Source organism: Columba livia, chromosome 12, assembly GCF_036013475.1.
Source record: "Columba livia isolate bColLiv1 breed racing homer chromosome 12, bColLiv1.pat.W.v2, whole genome shotgun sequence".
NCBI lineage: Eukaryota > Metazoa > Chordata > Aves > Columbiformes > Columbidae > Columba > Columba livia.
The window spans coordinates 1,796,039-1,816,844 of record NC_088613.1 but is presented as its reverse complement, the minus strand read 5'-3'; the positions used below and the strand labels follow the sequence as shown (position 1 = coordinate 1,816,844).

The window sequence follows — 20,806 nt, the reverse complement described above, 5'->3', positions numbered from 1 at the left end:
AAAAAAATCTCTTTTTGGGAAAACTACCTGGGCTCTAGAGTGGAAACATGTTTGTTTTTTATTAATGTGTTTGATAGTTGAACATGGATGGTGTTGTTAGCAAGTTAAAATAATACTGTTCCATGCTTCTTGGTAAACAGGAACAAGAATTTGTGAAGACTGTAGGAATTAAATATGAAGTTGGGCCTCCGACGCTCTGCTGCTTGAAGCTTGCATTCCTCGATCCCCTCACAGGCAAAATGACGGGAGAATCATTTTCCATAAAGTAAGTTCTTGCAGTTTAGGAGCTTCCTCCCCTCCTTTTTTTTTGTCTTGCAAGGCACGATGATGATGTAATTACACCAAACTTGAAAACAAAATGCATGAAATTGTGTGTTTTGAGACTGTATTGCACATGTAGAACTAAGTTTATGGGTAATAGAAGCAACTTCTTTTATCTGTTTCATGAAGGTACCACGATATGCCAGATGTTATTGACTTCCTTGTGCTGCATCAGTTTTATAATGAAGCCAAAGAAAGGAACTGGCAAATAGGTGACTATTTTTTTTTTTTCCCACTTCCATATGTTTTGCAACATTCCTGCAGCTGTTTAATAGGATACAGTATTACATGATGTAAAGGACTGTACCACACATGATATTATAGCCATCATTGGAAACTTTATTTGATGTTTGCTACAATTCCTGTAACAGGAAAAGAAAAGAGAAATGAGAGAAACTGTTACAAGGCCTGTGATAGCAGAAGAATGTCCTGTTCTATTGTAATTTGAGACGTGGAGGCAGCTGTGACTAATTAACCAGAGATGTGAAAGTCATGGCTTTAGGGGATGGGCTTGATTCCTGGAGTGCGAAGCGTAAGAATTGAAGTAGTGCGTTTGTGAAAGATGAAGTCGATCCTCTAAAAAGAAGCGTTTACCAATTATTTATGTTGTTCTTTTGCTGAATGCGATCTTTGTCCTTACAGGGGATAGATTTCGCAGTATAATAGATGACGCCTGGTGGTTTGGAACTGTGGAGAGTCAGCAGCCTTTCCAGGCGGAATATCCCGATAGTTCCTTCCAGTGCTACTGCGTTCAGTAAGTGCTGACGTGGCTGGGATGTCGCACACACGTTTACGTGCTCTGGGTCTCCTAGACCTCTGCATGCAACCCAGATGTGTACCTCAAGAACTAGGGTCCTCTTTCCCATTTAAATACATCATCAGCCACTTTGGTTTTAGTTGTTTGATTATGAGCTTATTCATAAAACAATGTTTTTGGTGTAAAAAGTGGTGCAGTGAGTATGTAGGGGATACAAGAGAAGAATAACGAGTTGGAATGGAGCTAGTGACATGTCTAGTTTCTAATAGACAGGACCTTTTAAGTCTGGTAGAGAAAAGGTGTATCCTTACAATCAGCTCTAACTTATGCATTTGAATGTATTTTTTTAATAGCTGGGACAACAATGAAAGAGAGAGGATGAGTCCGTGGGACATGGAACCAATTCCAGAAGGAAGTAAGTGTGTGTTGAGTTCATGTCCATATACAAAGTGAGTAGTTTTTTTACCACTGCTAGTACTTACTGTTGTTGAATTCTTCATATTTAGCTGCTTATCCGGAGGAGGTTGGTGCTGGAGTTCCTGTGACACCGGATGAACTGACAGCTCTTCTCTACAAACCCCAGGAAGGAGAATGGGGGGCCCATTCCAGAGACGAAGAATGCGAACGAGTCATCCGGGGGATCGAGCAACTTCTTTCCCTTGGTGTGTTTGAAGAGAAAAGGTGGAAGGATTAAGAATGTCGGTGTGGTGGCAAATGACTGAAGAGTGGATAGGATATTGGAGTTACTGCGGAGTATTTGAAATGTGCTCAGCTAAATGACTGAAAAGAGCCTTTTGAATTTCATACAGTGTCCTTTTCAGTTTTATTCCCTTTTTTTCTGGGGCTTGACCTGCTTCCTTTCAAGTTAAGGGGGATGCTCAGTGGGTCATATCTAAATATGAATAAGCAAAACATTAAATTAAATCCCTCGAAAAACAAGCAACAAATCCTCGCCAACAAATCCCTTGTAACTAGTTTGTAGGCGTTTAATAGCATGCTACGATTTAAAGTCTGTCCTATATTTAGACAAGAGGACGTGTCTGTATTCTTAGTTTGTAGGAATTTAATAGCATGCTATGATTTAAATTCTGTCCTATATTTATACACAGGACATGCCTGTATTCTTAGTTTATGTCACTTGTAGTATTCCTGTTGCAAGTGCATATGCCACCTCGCTTTTCCGCAATACAGTTGGCTGCTGGCCTGCAAATCTCAGATGTGATACTTAAACAAAATAAAGCTTTTTCAAGAGTAGTTAACAGATGGTACAAGAGGAAGAATCTTACCCTTTGGGAAATGACATAACCGGCTCTATCGCTTTTACTGAATTCTTAGAAAGAAAACCCATTATAAGGTATCTAGTTATCTTACAACTTCCGGTACCAGAATTCTGAGCCATCTAAATGATGTTGATGTTTTGTCTTTCAGACATTTCTAATCCCTTTGCTGTTCCGGTGGACCTTAGTGCCTATCCCATGTATTGCACTGTTGTTGCTTACCCAACTGACCTCACCACCATCAGGAGGAGACTCGAAAACAGGTTTTATAGGTCAGTTGGATTTTGATTTCTTTTTAATCTGTGTTTTCTATAGCCCGATTGAGGATACTACGTTTAGCTGAGTACTATGTAATGCTACTTCAGTGATACATTTCTTTGATAGGCCAACAATGTAAGGTCAGATTCTGTCTGGCTGTGGGCAAATATTTGCTTCATCTGTATGTCTGCTGCCTTGGAACCAGATGCTTTGCTTGCATTGCAGTGGCCAGAGATGGGCTGAACAGCGCTGTAAACTGGAAAGCTGTTTTTCCAGTTAATCTGGGGATGAATAACGTCCCGTTCTTTTTATCCCCTCTGAGGACCATTTTATCTCCAAGGCTTTCTCTAAGTGGGAGTACTCAGCACTCTCCTTCGGTACATTTGTTTCCTCTTTTCGTTCTCTTCACTGCTGTTTTGAAGAGGAACATTTTTTCCACAAAGCCATTGGGGCAGTCAGCAATATGTGAACAGAAACCTCCTGGAACCTATTTCTCCTGGATCTGAATTACCTGGTTCCTACTTTTCCTGAGGAACCCTACTGAACTCAGAAGGAAAATAACGTACACCTTCCTCTCCATCCCTTTTTTTTCTTTAGGAGAATCTCTGCACTGATGTGGGAGGTGAGATACATTGAACATAATGCCAGGACTTTCAACGAGCCAGACAGTCCTATAGTCAAAGCAGCCAAAATTGTAACAGATGTCTTACTTCGCTTCATAGGGTAGGCATGTTTTTGACTTTATAGACCTGACATCTTGAGCTTCTGAGACATTTGATCACGTATTTTTGACTTTTGTTATTGTCCTGCAGGGATCAGAGTTGTACTGATATATTGGAAATATATAACAAGGTGAAAGCAGAAGACCTAAGCAGTACTGATGAAGAAGAGGAGGTAAGACCATTTAAATCCGATCATCAGAACGTCTTGCGTTTCATATTCAGCACCTGGGAGAAATGTCTGAGTCAAGATTTTTGTGGGATTTTTTATTTTATGGGTAGTTGCACTGAGTTTTTTTGATGAGCCTGTTTAAGTCATTTGAATTTGAATTGCTCACCTGGGGCAATAAGCTCCTTTAGGTAAGTAAAAATGGTTCTCGGAACTGGTGATTTTGATCCTCTCTCAGTACATGACTGAGTCCTTGTAAGCCATGGACTGACTCACGTTGTGTTGTGCGAGGAAGTATTAGTAAGGAAGGAATATGAACTGGGGATTATTCTGTCTGCCAAACCAGAAGGACAACAGTTCTCCTATTGTCAGGGAGGCCGCAGAGCTGGTTTTCTTGTGTAATTCTGTGTCATTTCCTGTCAGTTGTACCCTGGAGTGAAAAACCAGGTCAGATATCCCTTCCTTTAACTTCTCTCTCCTTACACCTTCTCCCCTTAGATGCAGTTTGTAAACATTTCAAAGTGCGGTTTAGTTTCTGTTCCAAAGAGGTGGCCTCTTATAACCTAAATCACTCGGGTGTGTTTTACTTTTTCGGTGTTGCTGTCTAACACGTGGGCCTGCATAAGATTTAGTGAGGAGGTTTCTTCCCTCCTCCCTTCCCCCAGACATCCTCCATTGTGGCCGTTTTGAAATATTCCAGTTAAACCTGATGCTGCTTGCACACCTTATTTATATGTACCTGCGCTTACGGCTGGTGCTGTTGTCTCAGATTTGTATTGAAACTTAAAATCTGCCCTACAATGTAATAATTTAATTACTTTTATAAAACTGAGATACAACAACAGCATCTGTTTTCACAGACTTTCTTTTAAAAGAGTATTTTGAAGAAAATGAGGGATTTCCATGACTTAAATAGCAGATCCTCCCTTCGCAACTCAGCCTTCTGGTGCCAGTTGTTCAGAAGCGTCCAAAGTTGCTGCTATATGACCTTCCTTTCCCTCCAGCCTTTCAAAGAGCGTGTCTTGGTTTACGATGTTTTAAAATAAGGAAGAAATTACTTTCGGATTCTTTGTAGGAGCTTTCAAGCAACTGCTTCTCCTCTCAAAATGATGGATTTTTAATTAGTGGTAGAAAGCTGCCTACAAAGGAGTTTTTGTTGTAATTTCTAAATCCAGATTCTGAAAAGAGGATGACGTACACCTGATGTAAGGAAGGGAGCAAACGAAACCTGAATACACTCAGGCCAGCTGCTCAGGGCATGAACATTTAGGCAGGGGAACACAGGGCTGCAAAGCTGGGGCTTCGTTGAGTCTTAAGCACTGAAAATAAACCATTCTTATTTCTTACATGGTTATGTATAATTCCTATGGAAGCAAACTTAGAGGTGAAACAGCTTACCCACCTCATTTTTCTTTTAAAGTTATTTAAGTTCTAGCTGGAATCTATTTCTGTTTTGCTTGAACCATTCCTTGCATTTGAGTGGTTTAAAATTGTGTTTGTTCTGGCTGGCTTTTGATTTTTAACCCCTTTTTCCATGCCGGGCGCATGTTCACGTGTGTTCGTGTGTAACCGTGTCCTTTGCCTTTAGGTGGCAGAAGTAGATGTGGATTCAGATGCTCCAGGAACTTCCTCTGGAAAAAGACGAGTGAGTAAATATTTCTGCTTGTGAAGGGGGATGGAGCAGGTACTGAAACACATGTTTAGATCTGGAATGGTTCAAATCTGCCAGAGCTGATGTGACTTTAGTTGCACGTGTGTGTAAGTGTCGACAGACAGTTATTGTGCAGGAAAATTTGCTTAATTGCTGAAGGATCTTCCTTTTATTTCTGCCATTTGCAGACTGCTTATTGTTGTGCCATCAGCTGTGCTTTAATCTTGCTGCAATTCTGGTTTTGATTGTGGAAATCTGCTTTGAATCAGAGTGCTGGTAAATTAATAGGGACTTAAAGTGAAAAATCTGAATATTCTGAAAAATCACAAAGTATATCTGTTTTCCTGCAGGTACGACGACGAATAAAAAGGCAACCCGCGAAGGCAAGTCCTGATGCTTGGAAAGAGCAATGCAAGCAACTCTTAAACCTGATTTATGAAAGGGAGGACTCAGAGCCTTTTAGGCAGCCGGTCGATCTCTTCTCCTACCCTGTAAGCACAACTTCCATATTCAAAATTAAAAAAGCCCATTGTTCATCCTTTGGCACAACCTCTCGCTCTCGGAGCTGGAACGTGCCATGTTCTGTGCGCTGCTGTTTGCAGAGAATTCTCTGCAGTAACTCTCAAAAAGAAATCATTATTTAAGAGCTAGTGTTGTGGGTGAACACTCAGATGTTTTTATTGCTGTGGGATGTGGCAGCCTTTATTTATTATTTTTTTTGTATGTTCTTACAGGATTATCGAGATATTGTAGACACTCCTATGGACTTCAGCACTGTGAAAGAAACCTTGGAAGCAGGAAACTACACTAGTCCCTTGGAATTCTACAAAGACATTCGTTTAATATTCTGCAACTCTAAAGCTTACACTCCTAATAAAAAGTCTCGAGTAAGTCATAAATTTTAATCCCTTCTTTACAAAGACCCAGGCCCTACACGAATACAGCGCGTGAAATGAGGTCTGTATCTGAGAGCAAAGCACCACGTCGTGAAATAAAAATAAGTAGCATATGTCAATTCTGGGCCTCATGGTTATAAACTTGCTTTGTTCTGCTGACGCAGGTCGCTTCTGAATTTCATTTTCATCTGAACTTGCTGAACTTAAAGCTGCTGAGAAATTGTGTGGTTACTGTTGCAACTGTTTCTTTGAACGTTTGTAGCAGAAAACTGATCACCAGTTGCTTTTATTTTTTCAATAGTTTATTCCTGGAAACAAGGCTGTCAGCTTGATAACTGCATGTATATATATATAGTAGGATCTTTTTTAAATCACTGTAACTGCAAGTATTATCCAATATTTCTACTGAGAGCATTATGATACTTAATTTTTCTAGTTTCCTGAGTATACTTGGTGAGACTCTTGCATGGTTTTGCTTGTTTCTCAGGTGCTAATCTTGCTTTTTTCTGCGTGCAGGAGTAGGGATCTACTCAGGCAGAAAAAATGTGTTGGACTGGAGCCCTGAACAAGATACGGCAGGAGGGAAAGGGCAGGTTGAGATGTTAGAATATAGATAATTTTATATGCTCTAGGTAAAGCGACCGAGTGTATGACTGATCACATAAACGTGGCTGTGTCCGAGATGTGTTCCTGGGCAGTGTATCACCTGCCAGCTTTTCCTCAGCTCCTATATGATCAAACGATTCTAAAATTTTCAATATATTTTAATAATATGTTGTTTACGCTCAAAAAATCACAAGTTGGCAGGAGGACACAGGTACAGGTTTTACCATTATTGATGCAAAATACAGTTCAAGTAGTTGACCTCTTCATAATACAAAAGTAGAAAGAATTTTGACTGCATTTCCAGACACTAAAGAGAAATGGTGTTGGAATGACCTTATCATTATAAGGAAAAGCTGCGTATTAAGTGAGAAGCTTACTCATTTAGCACAGATAAGAGCGCTGGTTACAAAGTTGCCTACTATTTCTGTGTAGAAACAGGAGCACTTAAAACGCCTTAGGAAATGCACACTACTTGGGGCTGGGCTGAGCTACTGTTACTTAAAGCACAACAATACATAGAATTTAGTATTGCTGTAAAATTTTCGTGTGGCACCTACCATGGTGTGGCCCAAGATTTTATTCTGGGCGCTGTTGAGCAGGAGGAAGAGCAGAAGGTGCTGCAAGGAGCTTTCATCCTGTGTGCAAATGGTGAGAGACAGGAGGAGGTTGTGGGGTCTTACTCTTAGTCTCAGCCTGAGGTTTTTCTGGCCCATTTTGAGGAAAAAGTAAAGAAAACTCTATATCAAAGAGATTTTCTGTTCAGACAGACTGCAGGAAATGTGGAGCGGCTGAGTGTGAGACGGTGACAACATCTTAATGGTTTTATGCAGTTTTCGGAAGGCTGGATGCAGCAGGAGGGTGTGAGGAAGGAATCAAGAACTTTGTTTTATTTATGCTGAGTTTGAACTATTGATTTGTCATAACTCAGACAAATCCCGGGTAAAATCTCAAACAAACATGAGTGAACTGGGGGGTGAGGCTGCACGGAGGCAAGGCCTAGAGAGAGCACAGGGACACGGTTGGAGATTTTTGACTCACAGAAATCAGGGATGAGGACATTTTAGCTGGCTTGTGTGTGCGGGTCTGTAGGGTGGTGTAAGGACTCGGCACAGAGGGAATTAAAGCAAATAGCAAAAGTGAGGGGGCAGCAAAGCACGATTGTTTTTCCCTAGTACTTCAGGTTGTCTTACGGCGTGTTTCCGTGCTTTATGGAGATTAAAAAAGGGGGCTATATTTCAGTAATCTAGATATCCGTTTTCCTTTAACTCTGTAGATATTCTGTACTGTATGTAATTAAATCCTTTTACAGAAACACTTTCTGTTGTGAGCATACCATTGTACCATGGAACGAAATGATCTGTGAAGAGCCTCAGAGTTGAATGTCACCATGAATTTTTCTTCTGCGCTACAAAGTCTGGGCATCTTTGTGATTATTTTTTTCTAGTTATTCCACTTGTAATAAGTATGACCGTGCTCTCTCGCTCCAGATTTACAGCATGACACTTCGACTATCTGCCTTATTTGAAAACCATATGAAAAATATCATCTCCGAGTACAAATCAGCAATGCAATGTCAGAAGAGGAAGAGGCCACGGTACCGAAAACGGCTGAGGAGCAGCAGCAGTTCCCCCTCAACTAGCAGAGCATCAAGGTAATGTAATGATAGTGTGGGATTCACTGTCGGTTCGTTTGAGATGCCAGCGGTTGATGTGCCCTCCTGAATAAGTTCAGTAATGGTATTGCTGGTTTCCCAAGGCAGTTGCTGTTTCAGGTGATAAAATCATGAGCTCAGATTCCACACTCAGTTGGTAGTTTGTGCAGAATTCTGGTAAGTAAAGGCTGTATGATTAGAGAATTATTCCCTCTGGAGAAAACAGAAGAGCAGGCTTCTTTTTGCCTTTGGTAACTGTTGAGAAAGTGTTGTATAACACTTTTCTGACTTCCTTATGATACATTTTACTAGTAAACTGAGTATTTGTTTTAAAAGGTGAGATTAAATCTTGTTCTTGCAAACTCATGTGCCTTTATCAAACTGAATGGTGTTGTCCTTGTTCTTAGTATTGCTACACCTGTGCAAGCACTGGGAAGAGATCATTGGTGTTATGTGTTTGCTGCAAAACGCAAGACACTTCGCAAGGGAAATTGGGTTTGTGTTTGTCTTTTGGTACTAACATTTTCATCTCTTTGGGATATTTTGTGTCTTCAGCCCAAAAGGGAAACAGAAACAAATGAAGATTCAACCCAAACCAAACCAGAATACCTCACTGCCTTTGACTAGGACTAGCTCTTCAGTTTCATCTCATGGTGAGGAGAAATTTTATAAAATGCATCATTTCTCGTGCAGCAACTTGCATATGCAGACTAAAGCTTATATTCATGAGCCACATACAAAAACCCACCTGCTGAAAGAGCAAGGTCATAGAAATATTTTGTCTGCCCTGTCTAAAGTTTCAGATACGGCAGAAGAACCGCTGGGTTCAGCCACTGGTGAGGAGATGGAAGGCCAACCATCATCTTCCTCAGGCTCCAACACACAGAGCCGGAGTGGAAATGCCGTCGATGCAGGGAAAAGTAGACCGCTCAGGAGTAAATCTACACCAGTGAAACAAGGTGAGAAATAACAAGCATTCTATTCTTCGAGTGACTGGTTGCACTGGAAATGAGAGATGTTGCTTCTTTCTCATGCTTATAATATTCTTGATGAGTCTAGGATTATACTATATCCCCAAACCATACTAAAGACGTGCATTTACCTCAATTTTTACAGTTCTGTGGTCTCTTGTGTGAAGTGTGGCATGCACATGATGCCACATGTGCGTCACTGAAGTGCTTTAAAATCTCTCCAGATGGAAAAGCTTAATTGCTCTTAAACTTCTTGAGAGTTCCAGTTCCTTCAGGAGTTACAGAAAGGCAAACCAAACCAAAAGAATCCACACTCCAAAATCTCGTCCTTTTATTAATTAAGTTGAAACCAAAGATGAAAACAAGTTACCAAATTTTAAATAGTTTTGTCGTAATCAAGACTAAGTGGTTGCGCTGAGAAACACCATTGAAAAGCTTTGCTGTTTTCTCTCCGGGTTTTGAAGGTTTTTCTGGCTTGGCTCTCAGTAGGATTCATGTGACTGAAGGGTAGATGTTTGTGTCTAACCCAGTTGCTCTGGGCTCCTCTTATTGCATCTTCACTGAACTCTTTCCCAAGACAGTTTATAGTCCTCGCTTTGTGATAAGATGAACTGTGTTGACTTTGTCTGACAAATTTCCCCCTTAGAGCACATTGAGATGCTCCGCAGCACAGAAAGGTCATCCGCGGTGAGTAGCTCGGAGCTGGATCATCCCCAGCACACATTGCGAAGGCAGATGAGGCAAATCCCACTTGTTGTGTCTTATTTGGCTCGGGCATGACGATGACAACTGATAGGGTTTGTTTTGTGTTTGCTTAGATCATGCTCCTGACGGGCCACTGACAAATGGGGATGGCAGAGAACCTCGGGCAGGCGTCAAGAGGAAGTTAATTAGTGCATCAGAAGACGATGAGCATCTGGAGGAGGCGGAGGAGGAGGAAAAGAAGAAGAGAGAATTAAAGGAAAAATCTGGTTTATCTTCATCAGAAAGTGGGGAATCGGGATCCAGCTCCAGTTCTGAAAGCAGAAGCGGCTCCGATTCCGACTCCGAATCGACATCTCGAACGGACCAGGATTACATTGACGGAGACCACGACTACAGCAAAGTGGTGCAATCCAAAAAACCCAAAAGGAAAATCAAAAGGAAACTCGCTGGTGGGAAACGGAATTGGCAGGGCAGAGGGACAGGGAGGAGAGGCCGCTGGGGGAGGTGGGGGAGATGGAGCCGAGGGGGAAGAGGCGGCAGAGGAGGAAGAGGCTGCGGTAGAGGAAGAGGAGGCGGCCGGGGAGGAAGACGAGGCCGAGGGGGCCGAGGAGCCTCGCGAGGAGCCACCAGGGCAAAACGGGCCCGAATTACGGATGACGAATTTGAAAACCTGTTCGGAGGACAGTTTGGTGAAAGCGTGTTTGGGGGCCGGTTCAGCAGACCGCCTCGAATCAAAACGAGGAACGAGGGCAGGAGAACTGTCTTGTACAACGACGATTCGGATAATGACAATTTTGTGCACACTGAGGATCCGTTGAACCTTGGTACTTCCAGGTCAGGCAGGGTGCGGAAAATGACAGAAAAAGCCAGGGTCAGCCATCTCATGGGATGGAATTATTGACAGGTAAAAATACTTTGGAACAATTTTAAAAAGAACTTCAATGGCCTTCTACTGCAGGGATTTTACCAGAAAAATCTACCAAGCAAGTTGTGCGGGGACTCCACTCACGTTTCACAGTGGTGCTTTTCCATTCTGTCCGTTTGCGTTCGTTTGAAAACTTCAGATCGCCACACTTCATTGGTCAGAACAAGCCTTAGTCATTAGGCCTTAAATTACAGAAATTCTTCCCCACACACTACAAGTTCATCCCATTAAAGAGGCTTCCAGCTTCTCGACGAGAACATGACACTGGGAGTCACGATTGTGACTTCTCGCCCTCGTTTTGTTTTTGTATTATAGAAATAGCACCTTCTTACAGAGTTTTTATGTGGTTTCTGCCATAAATCCTTATACACAGTAATAATTATAACTTTTGCACAATACACCAATCCTAAAGGCAGCTATAAAATGTTTACAGTTTCTATATTGTAAGAAGGATCTGGATTATTTTAATCTTCCCAGGCCAAACGTTCATGAATTGTGCTGAACTGAAGTATGTCTATACTACAGTTACGGGGGTCCTGATGTGCTTTCTATCGGTTCTTTATTCCTGTAAAAGTGACAAAGGGTTGGTGCCTTGTAAATATGTAGCAAACCTTTGATGTGGTGTGTCCTATGTGTGCATTAACTTTATTAAAAAGAGAATACTTGAGAAGTATGAATATCTAGGCAAAAGGTGCCAAATGCAAAAGTTACTTGCATCTATTTTCTTTTTGTCCTCTCATATTTTTATAGTATTAATAGAGATTGTGCAGCTAAGGGGTAACTTAAACGTTTGAAAGGTTCCTCCTCTTCAAAGCATAACGTGATTTTTAATAGTAGCTCAGCTACCTCTATTTACAACTACTGGAAACTTAAAAGAAAATAGATGCTATTACTCAGTACGTGTTGAAGAAGGAGCGTTGAGGGATGGAATTGCTTGTGGAGTTGTAGAGTAACTATATCTTGATTATATTGACGCAGTGAAAGCAAATCAAAGTAATTCTCAGAGTTTTCAGCAGCGGGTGATTTGTTTGTGCAGATAAGCCGAGTGTCTCCCGCACGTTTCTGCCGCCGTTTCCTCGGTAAGAATGCGCATTTGGTTGAGTTTGTCCCGGGCGGGTGAGGAGGGAGCTCTGGGCCCCGGCACCGACCGGCTCCCGTGCTGACTCTTGTATCTCGAGCTTCCAGCAGAGAATTCGTGTTGCACTGTACTCTTGTTATCCTGCGAAAACGCTGTAGTAGCTTGAAAACAGAAGTAGTGTTGGTGGTAGCAGTGTAGAACGTGGCGCCAGTCGTGGTCTCGCTCCTGGCTGAGCAGGAACAGGGCTGGCTGAGCTGAGCGGCCTCGTCCTTCCCAGGCGCTGCCTGCAATATATTGATATTTGGGACTTCAAATTTCTGCCGGTGTCTGAATGAATTGACAGTTCTGGCTTGGAGAAGAGAATGAGTTGCGTTACACAGAGAGAACCAACAAAAAGCAGACTAGAAAGTTTCGGTGGAGTTTTTAAAGGTGATTTTTTAATTTGTTTTTTAAATCTTTCATCCAATATCCTTCAGTTCTTCTGTGCACAGCTTGGTCAATAGTTCTGGAAAACCTCAGGCAGCAAAGAGTGCCCCGTGTATATTCTCAGATGCAGAAGGAATTTAATTTTTTGACTTTCTATATTAAGCACTCGCTATTTTATCGCGCTTTCCAAAAATTCTAGTTAGATGCAAAATGACTTGAAAAAAAATGCAGAGGTTTAGTTTTGTGATGGAGGAGAGTATATCCTAAAAGGCTCAGAGCATTAAGATGAGTTTATGGTACAGTACAGAAGTCACACTTTTAATTTTGTAAGGACTGTTTTGAAAAGGCTGTAATCCCTTTCTGGGCTTGATTCAGTTGTGTGTTGATGGGGAAAACAAAAAAACCCACAAACCAAAAGTGCAGAGGCTCTCCTGGTTCTGTCTTGGGCTTTAAAATATAAACACCTGTCCTGTCATCTCTCTCATATCTATGTATATATATACATGCATATATATTTATAAGAAATGTATTATTTCTTTGCCGGATTGGTCCTTCTCCGTATGGTAAGCAGGAATAGCATGTACGCGTCAGCCCGTAGTCGGAATTGTCCCCTTTCCATCAGTCCCGTCGAGCTCGTGTAAACACTACGGTTTGTGTCCTAAAGCCTGAAAACCTTGAAACGCTTTTCATATCTTTCTGACTGGCCGAAGACCCACTTACTTATTTATTTTGTGTAGGGGTTGGGGAGAGAGAAACCACGTGGGTTCCAGAGAAATTGTTTTATAAGTTTGTGTATTTTAGCAACGATTAGAATAATATTAAATACGTTCTTAAATGTATCTTTTCTATGGAATGAAGTACTGTGAAGATAACTGAAGCATCACTTTGCTGTGGCGTAAGTATTAATCAACCGTGTTACTCGATGAAGAGGCAGACAGCAGGGTGTGCTAGAGCAACACAACTATTGCTTATTGTAAAAAAAAAGAGAAAAAAAAATAGAGGTTTTTTTTGTGCATGAGAACCTTTTATAAGCATGAAAGACATAACTTGGGTTTAGAGATGTTATTTTTATTTGGTTTTGTATCTGAGTTCTTCCTCCGAGTTAGGCCATTGATTTCTCATCGCCTCGTTCTGTGGAGTAATTATAGTTTCATAGTAGCTTGGACCCTTTCTCTTCAAACCCAGACCCTATCAGGAGCCGCTTACACTTGCAGAAAACTTAATATCAACCCAACGGGTGCAGCAGAAACAGCAAAATGAATTAAAGCTCACAGGGGATTGGTCCCTGAGCCCAGTCCCGGGTGCCCGGGCGGTGCTGTGGGGGCAGTACCGGCATCTCTCTCCTTGCGCTTTTAACACAAAATGCCCAAATTCTGCCTAAAATAAATAGTTTGTAGGTCTGGTGATGTGTGGGGTTCCCGAGGGCTCGGAGGCCAGAGGGCCCGTGTGCCTGAGGATTAACTGGGGGGCACCAGAGCTTCGGAGGTTTCTCCATGTGTGGGATCTTGCCTGTGCTGCCAGGGCCCTGGAGGGGGCTCGGGGACACGTGAGGGGACTTGGGGACACCTTGGGGCACCCCACACGCTCCATCGTGCGCGTCTTTGCTGGCGGGTTTGTGGCTGCAGATCATCCGCTGGGTCTGTGTCGCTCCCGGCTCCGTCCAGCCCGGGGCGTGGGGACGAAACTCATTTTGCAGGAGCCAAGAGTTGGCGTCTCCGTTCAGCCCAAACTTCGGCTGCTTTGGATTTTCTCTTTGCGCCTTTTGCTTTTCTCCTTGCCCCGCTCTGCCCTTCCCTTCATTGCCCCTGTGGCTTATTTATGACCCTCTTTTGGAAACTTGGGTTTGACTTCGGCTGGGCTGTGAGGTTGAGTTCTTTCTCTCCCTGTTTTCCCCACGACTTTCCCTGTTGTTCAGATCTGCCTTTCTTTGCCAGCGCCGTTCCCGCCTGGCTGGAGGTGGATTTAAGGAAGGTGGAAAGTTGAAGGGATGGGGCCGGACCTAAAACTCCACTGATTTCCACTGGTATTTAACACATGGGCTCTGTCTGTACAGAGTTACTCCTCCTTTTTTCAATCTTTATTCCCTTCCTACATGAATTGCAGTTCATATCCCTCTTGTAGAAGTTGTGTCTGTCCAGCCTCACAAGGTATTTGTGTTTTAAATTACCCGTGAAAGTTTTATGTGGGTGCTCAGCCCTGGCTGGCCCTGCACAGTTGTCTCCCTCCTCTCCAGCCCTGACCCTCCTTTCTCCACCACCCTCCCCATCAGCCCCACCCACAGATAAACAAGCTCAGTATAATAATGAAGAAATAATTTGCGAACGTCTTGCTTTTCACAATGTTCGGAGCATCTCTTGGCCGCAAAAAGGCAAAATGGACCTAGTCAAGCGTTTGAAAAGGCTGTTCCTGGGTGTCCCTGGGATGCTTCTGGCAACCATTCAAAATCACGCAGTGTTAGCAGGAGAAAGTGAGTTTAAATCGCTAATTTTTGATAAGAACTTGATTAATATTTCATCTGTAATCTGATGGGGGAAAGGGAAGAGCTGTATGTTGAGGATGTCGTGTCCGCCCTGGCGGGGAGTGTCTGTCTACCCATGCTCTGTGTCTTCAATTCCATCTTTAAAAACCTCTTTGTGCGTTTACATTTCTTATTTTAATTTTCAACCCTCTCGCAAAGTTTTCTCAGATGCTGATTATTTACCTGATAGACTGAAGGAGCAGTTCACAATCCAAGGGTAAATCTGTATTTAGTGTTGTAGGGAGCTGTCATTGTGTTCTTACGAGTATGTATTATAGAAAATTACTGCGCATGTGCGATAGATAATTTTCAAATATTAGTATAACAGAGGTTTACACATTGGAAAAAACAAACAGCAAACCTCCTTTATGTACAGTAACAGCCTGCAAAATTTAGTCTAAAAGTTGTATTTTTTAGTCTTAGAAATGCAAAGAGCTGTTGGAAACTTGTGCATTTTTCCGACGTCGCGTTCAGCCCACAGCGAACTCACAACTGTGCTCGGAATCCCTGAAAAGTCCCATTTCCAGCGGAATTGCTGTCGCAGCCTTAACTCTAGTGTTATCGAAGTGGTGCTTCAATACCTTGGTGTGCGTGGGTGTGGGTATCTGCGCTGTGAGAACGGAAGAGACCCGGCGGCTTGGCGCTGAATGCGCTCGCGGGCTGCAGCCGCTTTGGGGAAGCGTGGGAGTACTTGGCAAACAGTGGAAGCGCCGGGCGGTCCGGAGCCGTTTCTCGGTTTGGGGGGGTTTGGATCGCGGTTTTTCCCCATCTGGGGGGTCCTGTCCCCGCGCCGCAGGAGGGGCCGCTGCTTTTTGGCAGATAAAATCCAAATCCTCCGCTTCTCTCCCTAAAAACCTGGGGGAGCTCGGCTTTATTCACACATCAGTCTGACGCTTGTTTTTGTGTAGGAACCCCAGCCCAGGCCGTTCATGCCCCTGGGAGCCATTCGAGCAACTTTAGAAATACCAGTCAGTGTCGAAGGGATGAAATTCATGTGATTTAAGCTCTTCAGTTCATGTTTGGGATAATTTAAAAACACTCCAAAAATGCACAAAACTATTAGAATTATGCTACTTTCTATATTATTATTATGATTATTTTCCAGGCGATATTTCTGCCCATATCTTCACATCCGCTATCTCAGGTCCCTTTAAATGAATACTTCAGGGATTTTGATGCCACTTTGCTGGCAGACCAAATGTAATATTTATATGCAATGAGCTGTTAGTTTTTTGTATTGTACAGATGTAAATTTGTAAAGGTTTTTTTTCTAGAGGTTTTTTTTGAAGTCACTTATGTAATTTAGGATGGTTCATTTTCCAGCTGTGGGATTGTCTTAATAAAAAGAAAAAAAAAAAAAAAAAGAGAAACTCTTCGGTTGGTTTTGCATTATTACTGAATAGTTTAGATACTCCAAAGGCTCAGGCTGAGGCCCCAGCCTGAGCGGGGAGGGTTGGGGACCCTCACGGGGCTTCATTTGGCTTTAAAGCCCCCGAATCCCGTGGGGCACAGATGGTTTGATACTCAGGAATGACTTTGGTAAGGTGTTCAATGCAGGGCAGCCGTTCGGCTCTCTCCCTGTCACGTATTCCTCTCGTAATAATTCAGTATCTTGGGTTTTCCCCTCGTTCATCTCCTGCCTTCAATTGACGTTTCATTTGATTGCGCTGATTCCAATGTGCCAAATGGAAATTCCTTTCGGATGTGGATGAATATCTTATTTCTAACACAACGCTCGCACTCCAGGAACAGAAAGAGCTTCTTTTTCTCAGCCTTCTTCGTTACACAGAATGAAATTCAACTTGTGTTGTTGCCGAAGGCTCCTGTACAAACATCCATACAACGGCGCTGGGGAGAAGAAATGACGCTGTTGCCAGAGCTGCTTTACCTCCGTCAAACCACCGCAGCTGTCGCTCCCATCGGTGTTATACCATACGTGTTATATCATGTACTTCATATCATCGTATATTAGTATCGGTGGGGTAGGAACAACTCGATTATCCTTCCAATGCACGAGTATTGTGTATCCAGCCTGGAAAACCCTGACGACCTCCTCCATCCACCCCAGCCGTGCGATGCTTGGGGTGGGTGGGAGGGAGGAACCAGATTTGCCTCTATCCCCCCGTTTCCACCCAAACCAGGTGCTGCACTGGGATGGTTTGTCCTTCGGGTGTCATGTCTTTGTGAAAGCTGCTTTCTGAAGCAGGTTAGGAGCTCTGGCTGCAGTGTGTGTTTGCATACGTGCGCTTTTCTTCCTTCGCAGCTGGTTGATGGACAGTTTTGGGGTGCAGGACGGAGGTCCCCCCACAGGACCCTGCGGCAGGAGGAGCAGCCCCTGCCTTTGCCCCCGGCAGCCTGGACTTTTGGGATTTCTTTGTTCCTCGGTGAATAAAAGCCCCTTTGTCACACAACCCGCAGGATCAGCTGCTGAGCCAGCTCTCCGGTGACGCAGGTGCCGGCGGCGCTGGCAGCCGTCCCGCCCCAGGTCACGGTTGGGGCGGTGGGGTCCGGCTGACGCAGGGTGGCCTGGCCGCCTCCGGAAATATTTGCTCTAGAGCCAGGAGGGACGGTTCTTCCAGCTCCCGCTGACGCAGGGAGCTCCTTGGGCCTCACGCTTCCCCTCCGCCGGCCGATGCCCCACGGATGGTGCCCGGTGCGGAGCATGAGGGACCGGCTGGCCGAGCTGCGGCGGCGCGCTGCGGCCGAGGGGGATGCGCACAACGAAGCCACGTGCTTCGACAACCCGGCGTTCGGAGGGGACGACAGCAGCCCCGTGGGGCGGGTGCTGCGGGAGGCGGCTGAGCTGTGGCGGGCGCTGGAGCGGCTGGAGCAGCTCTCGGAGAGTGTTGAGAGGACGCAGCAGGCGCTGCTGTGCTGCACCTCGCGGGAGAGCAGTGCCTGGGAGAAGCGGGGGCTCAGCGTCGCCAGAGCCGCCTTTGCCCGCGAGGCCGTGGCCCTGCAGCCCCGGCTGGGCTCCCTGCCCCTGGCACCGGGGTCAGGGACGGGGCGAGCAGGTCCCCGAATCCACCAGACGCAGCTGTGGCTGCTGCTGCGGCGGTACCGTGCTGTCCTTGCCCTCCACTACGCCCGTGAGAGCCACTACCGGCAGCGGCTGAAGGAGCAGATTGAGCGCCAGGCGGAGCTGGCAGGTGTCGAGCTGGGGACTGAGGACTTAGAGCAGCTGGCCGAGAGCCCCGAGGCACCTCGCATCGTGGGCCGGGACCTGGAGGAGCTCAAGGCCAAGGAGAACTTGAGCTTGGCCCAGGTGCGCCAGCGGCAGCTGCTGGAGCTGGAGGCGCAGCTGGCGGAGCTGCACGGGCTCTTCCTGCGGCTGGAGGGGCTGCTGGCCGAGCAGCACGGAGCTGCCGACAGCGTGGAGCTCCACGTCCTGCGCACCCTTGACTACGCCGCTCAGACCGGCGACGAGGTGAAGAAAGCCTTCGCCTACCGGCGGCCGTCGCGGCTCTCGGCGCTGCTGGCGGCCGCGCTCAGCCTCTGCGCCTGCTGCGCCTGCCTGCCCGGCCCCGGCGGGACCCTCCGACGGGCCTGAGGACTCTACAGCAGCTCTCGTGGATTTTCCCCATGCCTGTGCAAGAAATGGTGGCCTCAGAGCCTGTTGCTGTCCTCTGATTCTTGCATGGCAGTGCAGGGACCACTCGCACCGTGGGAAATGGTGTGGGGACTGTGCACACCTTGCACAGTGGTGCGAGGGTGGTGTAGGCTTTGCACAGCAGCATGGGGGCCAGATGAACCTTGTACGATGGCGCAAGGACCGTGTGCACTTTGCGCAATGGTGCAAGGACTGTGCACATCCTGTGCAATGGTGCAGGGACTATGCTCACCTTGCACGATGGTGCAGGGACCGTGCACACCTTGCACAGTGGTGCAAGGACTATGTACACCTTGGACAATGGTGCAGGGACCATACACACCTTGCACAGTGGTGCAAGGACTATGTACACCTTGGACAATGGTGCAGGGACCATGCACACCTGCACAGCAGCACGGAGACCACGCTTGCACCGCAGGACAAGCACCCAGAGCACTGCAGCACCCAACGAGGAAAAGCAATTTTAATACTACAAAATATAACTTAAAAACTTTAATGTTACGTTGGTTGCACCGAGTTTGCGCTCAGCATCCTGAACTGAGTTCGGTGAGATGGAGATGGGAATAATGGTTTTGTCAGTAAAGCTTCGTGGAGAAGCAGCTTTTCTTTTGGGTCCGTTTCGCTCCTGCTTGCCCAGCCGCCACGGAGGACATTCCCCAAGTGGAAATGGAAACAGGGCAGCAGCACAGCCGGACCATGGGAAACGACCTTTCCAGCTTATTTTTAAACCCCATTTTGTGTGCGGATGCAAGCGCAGCCTCCTGGGAGCACCGAGGGGAACTCAGCCTATTTCCAGAGCGGCCTGGCGGAGCCGGGCACGGGCACATCCCCAGCAGCCGCCCCGCAGAACTGGTCGGGCTGCTCCGTAAATTATTACCCACGAAGCGCAGGGAAAACACAACCAACCTGTATTATTGTCAGTGCTTTCCGCCGGGGCGAGTTCACAGGGGAGCAGAACCCCGTCCAGAGCCCAAATGGGGTGACAGTCCCCAGGATTAACAAGGAAACGGCCCTGATTTGTGTTATGAGGATCATCAAGAAGTTACAGAAACAGGAAAAAAAAACAAAGGAGAAACTTTGCAGCTCGGAGCAGATCTTTCCACCCTTCGCTCCAGCGGTTTATGAGACTTTATGAGTTTATTCATTGCCTTCTTTTTTTCTGATGCTTGGTTGCATTTCATTAAACTTTGGCCCCAGATGGAGACTGATTACTGTACAGCAAAGTAATTAATAATATTGTAATGTGGGCACGAGGGTTTGGCGGGATGGGGAGATTTCCTTCTGACTGGGTAAAGGTTGGGACTCTGTTTGGAGCACGTTTGCTTGATGAATATTCCCCGGGCTGATGAAGCCGAGGTGGACGACCTGCCTTAATGATTCAGAGAACAGACACGAGGAGGCCGTGTTAATTATTTCCCAAATGAGCATCACAAATTTAGGAAGTTCACATTTAAGGGAAGAATTCAGAGGAAGCCAAACATGTGAAGTTAAAGTCAGGCCACCCAAGCCCTCCGCTCTGCTCCGTAACGACGTGCTCGGAATGAGATTTAGTACAAGTTACCTTTTAGTAAAACGTGTCGAAAGGAGCTGCCTTCAAAGTGCAAAGAGTTTATAACTCTGTGGGCAGCACACGCCGGTTTCACGTGCAAAGTCGAAGAAATACCATGGAAAGTTATCCTGGTTTTGTTAAAAACAAGTTTCTCTTTCAGTGAATTTTGCCTGTCAGCTAAAGCCTTCATATTAACTGCATTTTCCTGGAGAACCAGACACATGTTTTGGTAAACGTAGCAATGGAATGCAAACTTATTGATAAGCACGGATGGACATCTTGCGAGAAGGGCGACGAGAAACAAGTGAGCAAGAAACTGACCAACTGTGTTTAACATTCCATTCACGTGAATACTTCATATAAAGTGGGAGATCACGAGGATCTCGACTCTTTTCCCTTTTTCCTTTTGCCTTTGCTTTTCCCTTCTGCTTATGGCCGACATTAGCAGAGGACCTTGCTAGTCGTCCCTGCGAACTGAGGCCAGTGACAGACTGAATCCAGCTCCGATTGGCTGCAGAGTCCAGTCCAGGACTTCAGGTGCCGGCTCTGCAGTTGCTGAGACTTTCAAGATTGGTTTTGTATATTTTGTATTATTTTCTCTATTCTTACTAGTAGCATTAGTAAAACATCTTTAATTTTTTCCAACTCTCTTCTCTCTGTTCTTCTTTCCCTCCCGATGGCCTGTCCTGAGTGGGAAAGGGGGAGAGGGAGGGGCAAAA

At 45.2% G+C, this 20,806-nt stretch overlaps 2 protein-coding genes across 4 annotated transcripts in view; both read left to right on the top strand.

Moving 5' to 3' along the window:
• Positions 1-13,249, top strand: part of BRWD3 (bromodomain and WD repeat domain containing 3) — a 48,675-nt gene extending 35,426 nt beyond the window's left edge. For all 3 annotated transcript variants that reach the window (XM_065077396.1, XM_065077395.1, XM_065077397.1), the window contains 15 exons: positions 141-265; positions 451-533; positions 964-1,075; positions 1,432-1,493; positions 1,585-1,740; positions 2,507-2,627; positions 3,211-3,336; positions 3,426-3,507; positions 5,090-5,146; positions 5,503-5,643; positions 5,887-6,039; positions 8,142-8,305; positions 8,861-8,958; positions 9,103-9,264; positions 10,095-13,249. In XM_065077396.1, coding sequence (XP_064933468.1) covers positions 141-265; positions 451-533; positions 964-1,075; positions 1,432-1,493; positions 1,585-1,740; positions 2,507-2,627; positions 3,211-3,336; positions 3,426-3,507; positions 5,090-5,146; positions 5,503-5,643; positions 5,887-6,039; positions 8,142-8,305; positions 8,861-8,958; positions 9,103-9,264; positions 10,095-10,882 — 2,430 coding nt within the window. In that variant the 3' untranslated portion in view covers positions 10,883-13,249. The remainder of the gene's footprint in view (positions 1-140; positions 266-450; positions 534-963; positions 1,076-1,431; positions 1,494-1,584; positions 1,741-2,506; positions 2,628-3,210; positions 3,337-3,425; positions 3,508-5,089; positions 5,147-5,502; positions 5,644-5,886; positions 6,040-8,141; positions 8,306-8,860; positions 8,959-9,102; positions 9,265-10,094) is intronic.
• A 4,165-nt stretch (positions 13,250-17,414) lies between these two features.
• Positions 17,415-18,623, top strand: LOC135580689 (syntaxin-3-like). The gene has a single exon (XM_065077404.1). The coding sequence runs from the start codon at positions 17,561-17,563 to the stop codon at positions 18,476-18,478; it is 918 nt and encodes a 305-aa protein (XP_064933476.1). The 5' UTR covers positions 17,415-17,560; the 3' UTR covers positions 18,479-18,623.
• Positions 18,624-20,806: the final 2,183 nt, after the last annotated feature.